The sequence below is a fragment of the Perca fluviatilis genome, chromosome 3 (assembly GCF_010015445.1).
Source record: "Perca fluviatilis chromosome 3, GENO_Pfluv_1.0, whole genome shotgun sequence".
NCBI classification, from domain to species: Eukaryota; Metazoa; Chordata; class Actinopteri; order Perciformes; family Percidae; genus Perca; species Perca fluviatilis.
In genome coordinates this window covers 10,242,431-10,251,842 of record NC_053114.1, presented here as the reverse complement: position 1 = coordinate 10,251,842, position 9,412 = coordinate 10,242,431, and the positions used below count along the sequence as shown (strand labels likewise).

Sequence of the window (9,412 nt, the reverse complement as noted above, 5' to 3'; positions counted from 1 at the left end):
ACCACACTCTATAATTTACAAAGCCCCAACAATTCCAACAATTCCAGTAATTCCCTCAAGAGCAAGCAGTGCGACAGTGGCGAGGAAAAACTCCCTCTTGGGAAGAAACCTCGGACAGACCCAGGCTCTTGGTAGGCGGTGTCTGACCGCCGGGTTGGGGGTGTGATGAACAGTGGCGATAGTAGTCACATTAATAATGGAACAGTGACTGGATGTAGCGGGAAGCTGCAGGGTTCAGCAGGACGCAGCATGACATTGCAGGGCATCGCTGAGCTCAGCAGGGAGTGCAGCAGGACCACGGCGACAGCTGCAACCAGGGTCTTGGTGCCAACGTTTCTCCAAGGAAATACGCTGGGGGAAAAACATAAGGACTCCGGGAGTAAACTCCCCAGAAGCTAGGATTAGTAACAAGCATTTCTGGGACGGGCTGCACACAAATAGTAATAGTAATAGTAACAGTAATAGAAACAGTAACAGTAATAGAAACAGTAATAGAAAGGGAGAGGAGAGAGCAGCTCAGTGTGTCAAAGGAAGGAAGTCCCCCGGCAGTCTAGGACTAATAACAGCGTAACTATAACAGGTAACTAAGAGAGACAGGTCATAAGGAGAGGTAGCTTTTTCGGGCTTAGAACTCTCCCCCTGCCGGATCTGGCTTGGCTGGCCTGCCTCCCCCTCTACTTTGTTATGTATTATTAATCTAACAATTATGAAGAGAAGCAGTTGGGCCAGTTAGGTGAACACTGCAACTCCTCACCCCCTAACTATAAGCTTTATCAAATAGGAGAGTTTTAAGTTCATTCTTGAATGAGGTGACAGTTTCTGCCCCCGAACCCAGATCGGGAGCTGGTTCCATAGGAGAGGAGCCTGATAACTGAAGGCTCTTGCTCCCATTCTACCTTTTAGAGACTCTAGGTACCACCAGTAACTCTGCATTCTGGGAGCGCAGTGCTCTAGTAGGACAATAGGGTATTAGGAGCTCTTCTAGATATGATGGTGCTAGACCATTTAGAGCTTTGTAGGTCAAGAGAAGGACTTTAAACTCAATCCTGGATTCAACAGGAAGCCAATGCAGAGAAGCTAATACAGGAGAAATATGATCTCTTTTCTTAGTTCTTGTGAGAACACGCGCTGCAGCATTCTGGATCAGCTGGAGAGTCTTAAGAGACTTATTTGAGCAACCTGACAGTAGGGAATTACAATAGTCCAGCCTGGAAGTAACAAATGCATGGACTAGTTTTTCAGCGTCGTTTTGAGACAGGATATTCCTAATTTTGGCAATGTTACGAAGATGAAAAAAGGCTGTTCTTGAGGTTTGTTTTAGATTGGCATTAAAGGATATATCCTGATCAAAGATAACTCCTAAATTTCTAACAGTGGTGCTGGAGGCCAGGGCAACACCATCCAGAGTAGCTATATCTCTAGATAATGAAGTTCGGAGGTAATGAAGTCATTTTGTATGCTGATGTTTTGCCGCATCGGCCAGTAGCTGTGTAGTTTCCTTTCTAGGCTACGCTTCTTCGTAGGCCAACCTTTTGTGTGTTTTTCACACACAGCTTGTAACACGCCGTCTGCTGCGGTTGCCTCTTTCAGTTGTATGAGTGTTTCCTCACTCAGGGCGTCCGTGGCGTCCAAGGTATACACAACTCTCTCATCACAGGGGTTTTCGTCAACATTTTCACCGTCCCTGCTCGCTGTAGCACGTGAGAGGGTGTCAGCAATGTGCATGTGCTTGCCTGGTGTGTATGTGATGTTGAGATCATACCTCTGCAGTTGTAGCAGCATTCCTTGCAGCCGTGCTGGTGCTTTGCTTAGCGGCTTGCGCACGATGACCTCCAGAGGCTTATGATCAGACTGCACAGTGACTGGTCTACCATAGACATATTGGTGGAATCGCTTGGCGGCAAACACTATGGCGAGCAACTCTTTTTCTATTTGTGCGTACCTTTTCTCAGTGTCTGTGAGCGCTCGTGAGGCATAGCACACTGGGCGACCTTCCTGCAGCAGACAGGCCCCCAGTCCATCTTTTGAGGAGTCCGCTTGTAGCGTTAGTGGCTTCTTGTGATCATAATACCTCAGCACTGGAGCTTGCGTGAGGGTAGATTTCAGTGTCTGTAGCGCTGCGCTGTGGTGTGAGCACCATTGCCACGCTACATCCTTCTTAAGCAGCTGTCTGAGGGGCGCCGTGAGTGAGGCTTCATTTGGTATGTATTGCGCTAGGAATTTTGTCATTCCCAGCAGGCGTTGGAGACTTTGTTTGTCTTCTGGGGCTGGCATGTCAACAATCGCTTTAATCTTTGTGTCGTCAGCCCTCTGGCCTGCTGCCGTGATGACATGCCCCATATATCTTACTGTGTCGACTTTGAACTGGATTTTATCTCTGTTAAACTTCACCTTTGCTGCCTTTGCTCTCTCCATCACTTTCTGCAGGATTACATCATGCTCCTGCTCTGATGACGCTGCAATTATCATGTCATCAGCTATGATGTACACACCTGGGATATCGCCGAAGGTCTCACAGTTCTTTTGTTGGAACACCTCGCTGGCAGACTTGATCCCGAATGGGAGTCTGAGGAAGCGGAACCGACCCCACGGCGTGTTGAAGGTGCATAGCTTTGACGATGGCTCATCTAGCTTGATCTGCCAGTATCCATCCTTTTCGTCTAGGATGGAGAAGATGGATTTCCCAGCTAGTCTGCTGCGCACATCTTCAGGAGTAGGGATGGAGTAGTGCTGGCGTTTGACTGCCTGATTCAGGTCGCAAGGGTCCAAACACACCCTTAGAGCACCGTTCTTTTTCTTTGTAGCAACAAGACTGTTCACCCATTCTGTTGGCTCATTGACAGGTGTTATCACCTTCCTTTTCTGTAAGTCTTTCAGTGTCACTTTCAGTGAGTCCATGATAGAGAGGGGTACGTTTCTGCAGGCATGAATCACAGGTGTGGCGGTTGGGTCAATGTGTATGTGGTGGACTCCAGGAAACTCACCCAGTCCTGTGAAAACATCTGCGTACCTTTCTATCAGCTCCTCTTGGGTGGATGGTGGTTTACCTGGCTGCGGCAACTTTACTGTGAGTGCCTCGACCCTTTTCACCAGCTGCAGCTCCTCACATGCGTCTCCGCCCAGAATTGGCTTGTCTGCCTGGCTAGTCACATGGAAGTCTAGCACTGCTTCACTTCTGGTTGTCTGGCAATTTAGAGACACAACACCATCTGCGGGCACACGGGCTCCACCGAAGGCAATCAACACAGTCTGTGTGGGCCTCATCTGCATGGGACCTGGTAGCTGCCGATACATGGACATGGGAAGTACGTTTGCATCGGCACCTGTGTCGAGCTTGAAATTAATCGCTACGCCTCTGATTATGGCTGTTTCATGCCACACAGTGCCTTTTGGTTGGCGTGCTGTTTCTTTGTCGTCATTATGAACCATGCCAATGTATAAAGAATCCACTTCACTCTCTATATTATTTACAGTTTTTGTCTTATAGCTGCTGCTGCTTTTTTTAGTGCCTGCTCTACATACCTTTGAGAAATGGTTGTTTTTTCCACATTTGTGACACACTGCTCCATAAGCTGGGCACTGACGAGGCTCATGCTTGTTTCCACATTTATGGCAGACAATTGTTGCTAGCTTTTTGATGCTTGTTTTGCATTTGTTCCAGCTACCCGTTCGTGTTTGCCCTGTTGCTTTCCTTAATGCATCCACTGAGGTGTCGTGAGCGACAGGAGTCTGCATTGCCTGTATTTGTGTTTTTGCAAGCTCTGCAGATCTACAAATGTCTATGGCCTTGCGCAGAGTGAGCTCATTATCACGTAGCAGTCTCTCTTTTAGACGAGTGTCATTTATGCTGAAGACTAATTTATCCCTAATCATGTCATCTTCATTTCGACCAAACTCACAATCTTTGCTCTTCTGGCGCAGCTCCGTGATGAATCTGTCCACCGCTATTCCTGTTGACATTGTGTGTGACCAAAATTGGTGACGCTCGAAAACAACGTTCTTTTGTGGGCTGCAGTAATCTTTGAATGCTTTAAGAACTTCCTCCATCGTTGCGTTGTCCCCGGCTGCGGTATTTGTGAGTGTGTTGTACACTTCTAGTGCCTCTTCGCCAACAGTGTGAAGGAGAATGGCCACTTTGACCGTCTCTTCTGAGGTCAACGCACCTGAAGCGACCATATACAGCCGAAACCGTTGCTCCCATCTGCGCCAGTTCTCAGCTATGTTGCCGGTGAGTATCAGCGGTGACGGTGGTTTGAATTGCTCCATGTTCGCGCCGTCTGTTAGCTGTCGGCTAATCTTCAGTTAGCTAGCTTGCTAACCTTCAATAAGCTTGCTCACAGTACTGTCCTCGGCTTGCTCCGTAACACCATCTTCTGACACCATGTTGTAGCTTTACGCACATACTACTTTAGTATTACTGTTCGTGGGTTAGACTGCTATTAATGTATTTAATAATACACACGGAGGCAAGGCTGCAGTACGAGCACGTCTTTACTTGTACATGACTCCAACCAACAGAGGGCAGTAAACACTTCCCGAGCACACTGTAACAACACTGACAGTGCAACGTAGTCGAGCACCGAGTGCTCGATCTAATATACCACAATCTTCAACTTTATCACTAAGGCTTTTTTGGATTTAATATTTCTGTTAAATCTTATTATATATATATATATATATATATATATAAAGTGTTACCAACATTATATAAAGTGTTACCAATGTACAATTTGGTAACTTTGTGTGGGAATAGCAGGTGCAGAAAGACAACAGACCTACAATCTCTCTCTCTCACACACACACACACACACACACAGCAGCGGAGGAAAAGCGCATTTCCTCCGCTGCACGGTGTGGGAGGAGCCCCTGCCTCTCCCCGTTGCAGCCACTCGCCGGGCGCCGCGACCAGCTCTGGGTCGGTTTAGCAAGAACGGGATTGTTGGGTTCAGGAAAACAAAAACTGGGTTAGGTTTGGAAAACGGGCATACCATCAGAGTTCACTAAAACGCAGTCTACAAAACCTTGGGAGCATTACGCACGATCACACGTGTGGTCAAAAGGTTGCGGAAAACTGGGAACATTTTTACGCATGGAAATTCTTTATAAATCCCGACTATTGCGAGGAATGTTGCGACGACAAATTTCACCCTGCTTCACGCAACTTTTTCTTGCGTAACAGGTTTTATAAATGAGGCCCCTGGGGTCTCATTTATAATATGTGTAGGATCCTTACTAAAAGTGTACGTACGCCCAAAAGCCCAAAATGGCGTACACCAAAAAAAGTCAGATTTATAAAACCGTGTGTACACACACCTGAAAGTAATGTTCCCTTTATAAATCAGAGATTTCCTACAAGCGTGCGTACGTGGATCAGCCTCTTATCTTGCCCTGTACACACCCATTTTTAACCATAAATAGTCAATGCAAAGCACCTCGTGAATGCTGATCAGTATGTTAATGACCTTGTCAGTTGTTCTTTCGTTACACCGAATCATGCCGAATCATGACAACTGGCGGAGAAAAAAAAGAAAAGAAAAAACCTCTCAGACGCTCGGGAATTGCTGCCAATTGAATTATAATTTCGGCCTGTTGTCGCACAATGTAGGGAAACCGGATCTATAGACTACCCAGCTTCGCTATAGGGGAGAGTGGGGTAAGATGAGCCAGTGGGTAAGTTGACCCACCCCCTGTTTCTAAGATACTATGCACATTTGGTGTCATGTGACCATACATTCTGAAGAACTCCATCATTTCTATTTTGCTGTGAAGAGGAGAAGCACATTGGACAAGAGGTAAGTTTTTTTTCTTCACAAAAACACTTTTTTGCTTGTTAAAGTTAATTTTCTGCATTGCAGGTATACTAGCGATAGTGCCAAAGCAAATTTATCTAGGTTTAAAGTTGTGTATGGTACATGTTGGTGATTTGTCACCATGTAGGTGACTACATGTGGCTAAGTGGTAGAGAGGTTGCCTGCCAATTGGAAGGTTTGTGGTTCGATCCCTGGCCCTGCAGTTCCATGCCGAAGTGTCCTTGGGCAAGACACGGAACCCCGAGTTGCCCCCGATGCTGCGCCATCGGAGTGTAAATGTGTGTGAGTGTTTATCTGATGAGCAGGTGGCACCTTGTACGGCAGCCTCGGCCACAGTGTGTGAATGGTTCCTGTACTATGTTAAAAGCACTCTGAGTAGTCGTTAAGACTAGAAAAGCGCTATATAAAAACAGTCCATTTACATATAAAACCATGTGAATCATTAAGCTAAAGGTTAGCCTGAATTGCTAAGCTAGGCTGTTTTTAACAAAATGGTGACTATGGGGCAAAGTGAGCCAGATGATGTGGGGTAAATTGAACCAGTGGTTCAACTTACCCCTTACTTAAGGCACTGAAGTTAAGTTATGTTTTAAGCATAACATTGTTTTAAATATAGTATTACACAACTGCTAACCATATATTACACATTGCATAAAAGCTATCATGCCAAGAACCTACAAAAGAAGAACCAACTGGGGCTCAACACCCTTAGAAGAGATGGAGAGAGCAGCCATTGATGTTGAGGGCGGAAAATCCATCAGATCAGTGGCTAAGGACAGAAACATTGACAGGTCAACACTGCAGAGGTACATAAAAAAGAAGGAGGTAAAGAAAGTCAAAACTGTAGGGTACAGTGGATCAGCAGAAGCCAAGAAGGTTTTCACAGAAGAAGTGGAAAAGGAGCTTGCCGATCACATCAAAAAGTTGGCTGAGCAGTTCCATGGCCTCACTCCAAAGAAATGCTGTGAACTGGCATTCCAGTTTGCACAGAAAAACAACATCCCTGTCCCCAACAACTGGAAAGAAAAGGGTCTAGCGGGTAGGGTGTGCAGGAAATTACATTATTCATTAAGACAGGAAAGACTGATGTCTGTGGTTTCATGCTACAGTATCTAAATAGAATTAATTATATTCTGTTAGGTCGAGATTGGTTCAAGAACTTTATGGCATGCCACCATCTCTCCTGTCGTATGCCTGAAGCAACATCTTTGGGTAGAGCTACAGCCTTCAACAAAAGTGATGGACAGGTGACAGAATTAATATATTCCATAATAATAATACAATTTAATGGCAACTTTAGCAAGATACAAGAGTAAAGTACATTTACTGTACAAGAAATTGGCATGTGTTTACTTATCAGCCACAGTTACCAGGATATGTATTCAGGGCTGTTTAGTATGATTTTAGCATTGCTTGAAAAGCTTAACAATTCTGATTTTTTTCATCATGGCTCTTCTCTTTGTTTTATAGGTTTAAATTCCCTCCAAACATGATTTAAAATGTTGATGAAACAGGTGTCACAACAGTGCAGACACCAAAGCAAGTTGTGGCGGAGAAGGGAAAGAAACAAGTGGGGGCCATCACATCTGCCGAAAGAGGAGAGCTTGTGACTGTGGTCTGTGCAGTCAATGCTACTGGGAATGCAGTGCCTCCCATGTTCATCTTTCCAAGGGTTAGATACAAAGACCATTTCATTACAGGAGCACCTCCAGGATCAATTGGTTCTTCCACCAGATCTGGCTGGATCAATGAAGATACCTTTGCTGAGTTCCTTGAACATCTGGTTCAGCATACCAAGTGCTCCTCTGACCATCCCATACTGCTACTCCTTGATAACCACGAGGCCCATATTTCACTGAGGGCACTGGATTTAGCAAAGAGTAAGGGGATTGTTATGCTCACAATTCCACCCCACACATCTCATCGCCTGCAGCCTCTGGACAAGAGTGTCTATGGTCCATTCAAGACCTATTACAACAGAGCTCTTGATGGTTGAATGAGATCTAACCCAGGCAAAACAGCCAGCATATACCACATCCCTGTATGTGTGAACGAGGCTTTCATGTCGGCAATGACACCACGGAATATATCTTCTGGATTCAGGTCCACAGGGATTTTTCCTTACAACAGAGATATTTTCTCTGATGCAGAGTTTGAACCATCCATGGTGTCAGATAGGCCAAATCCTGATGTGTTGTCTACTTCTGAAGAAGATCCACCCATGGCTTCAGCCTCCACCTCTGCTGAGTTGCCTTCCCAGACGTGTTCTACAACATGTGGGACAGATTCACTCCTCAACTCCCCTGAATATGTGTCTCCCACTGAAATTCTACCCTTACCCAAAACTCAGCAGCCTAGAGCACAGACAAAGAGAAAGCGGGTGAAGACAAGGATCCTGACTGATACACCTGAAAAGCAGGCAATAGAAATGAAACATGAAAAGAGAAAAAACAAACTGAAGGGGAAACATGTAACAAACATCAAAGAACAAGGACAGTCCAAGAAGAAACAAACCAAGAAGAAAACCCCAGTGTACAGCAGCTCTAAGGAGAGTGATGTTCCCATCCCACTTGATGACACTTCAGAGTGTGAGAGCTCCCAGGATGAGAGTAGTGAACCAGACATTTCAGATCTGTCAGTTGGTGACTTTATCATTGTGAATTTTGTGACCAAATGCAACAGTTACCATTATATTGGCTTGGTTGAGAGCCTTGAGGGCAATGAAGTTAATGCAAGATTCCTCAGAAGAATCCGAGGGAGCACTGGCAAAGACAAAACAACCTTTGCATTCAAAGAAAATGATGTGGGATCTGTCCCACTGAATGATGTGCTGAAGAAGCTTCCTAAACCTCAAAAGGTTGGAGGAACTGCAAGGAGGGAGCAACAACTCATATTTCCCTGCAACCTTGATGGATGGAATGTCCAATAGTCATTTTCATTGTGCTGAGGTCTAGAAGTTCAAACTATTCTTTTCTTTTCACAAGTTCAAAACTGTTCAAAACACTTTTTTTTCTGAGGTCATATTTTCAAGGCTCTTTGTCATAGGTGCATTTTTTATATTTTCAGTTGATAGGCAACATCCCAAATTAACAGTAGATGTCTTCATTGTACTTCTGTCTCAATTTCCCTTGCCTGGAGATCCACATAAGTAAAAACTGGCTCATCTTACCCCACTCTCCCCTACCAGACGTATTCAACAGAACTATTATATCCAAACAAGCCTTAGTGATAAAGTTGAAGATTATATATATTTATTTAAAAAAACACTTAGCTGTCTGACATTTCCCTCTGGAAACAGCCGGTTTCCCCCAGAGTGGCGAGGACCTGTATTTGGACCGGGATATGGCACAGTTCCGGTGCGTTGCCCTCTCTACTGGACCCAATTCAGTACATAGATCCAAGAACACAGCTATATTACTATTACAGCTATATTAGGGAATTTAAATCGGCATATTAGCCAGTCATCATCATGGTCCCTAAAGTCTCTTTCTCTCCTGATTCTTCCATTCCAGTCCTCCTGCAGGGCCAGCAGTGCCATCATGCAGCATTACGCACGGGTTCACCGCAGTATTTATATGTTTACAACAATTTGGGATTGTTAA

General features: G+C 45.0%; 1 protein-coding gene across 1 annotated transcript; it reads left to right on the top strand.

The window, feature by feature from the left end:
- The first annotated feature begins 6,456 nt into the window (after positions 1 to 6,456).
- On the top strand, positions 6,457 to 7,719 carry zgc:113274 (uncharacterized protein LOC552925 homolog). Its single transcript, XM_039796025.1, has 3 exons — positions 6,457 to 6,849; positions 6,951 to 7,057; positions 7,281 to 7,719. Exons 1-3 carry the CDS (start codon positions 6,474 to 6,476, stop codon positions 7,284 to 7,286), a joined length of 489 nt encoding a protein of 162 aa, XP_039651959.1. The 5' UTR covers positions 6,457 to 6,473; the 3' UTR covers positions 7,287 to 7,719.
- The last annotated feature ends 1,693 nt before the right edge of the window (positions 7,720 to 9,412 follow it).

What these genes read in the sequence shown, in the direction of transcription:
- zgc:113274 (XM_039796025.1), top strand. Translation starts at nt 6,474, where the DNA reads ATGCCAAGAACCTACAAAAGAAGAACCAACTGGGGCTCAACACCCTTA. An exon ending in GAAAGAAAAGGGTCTAGCGG is followed by an intron (nt 6,850 to 6,950) that starts GTAGGGTGTGCA and finishes ATATTCTGTTAG; the next exon opens with GTCGAGATTGGTTCAAGAAC.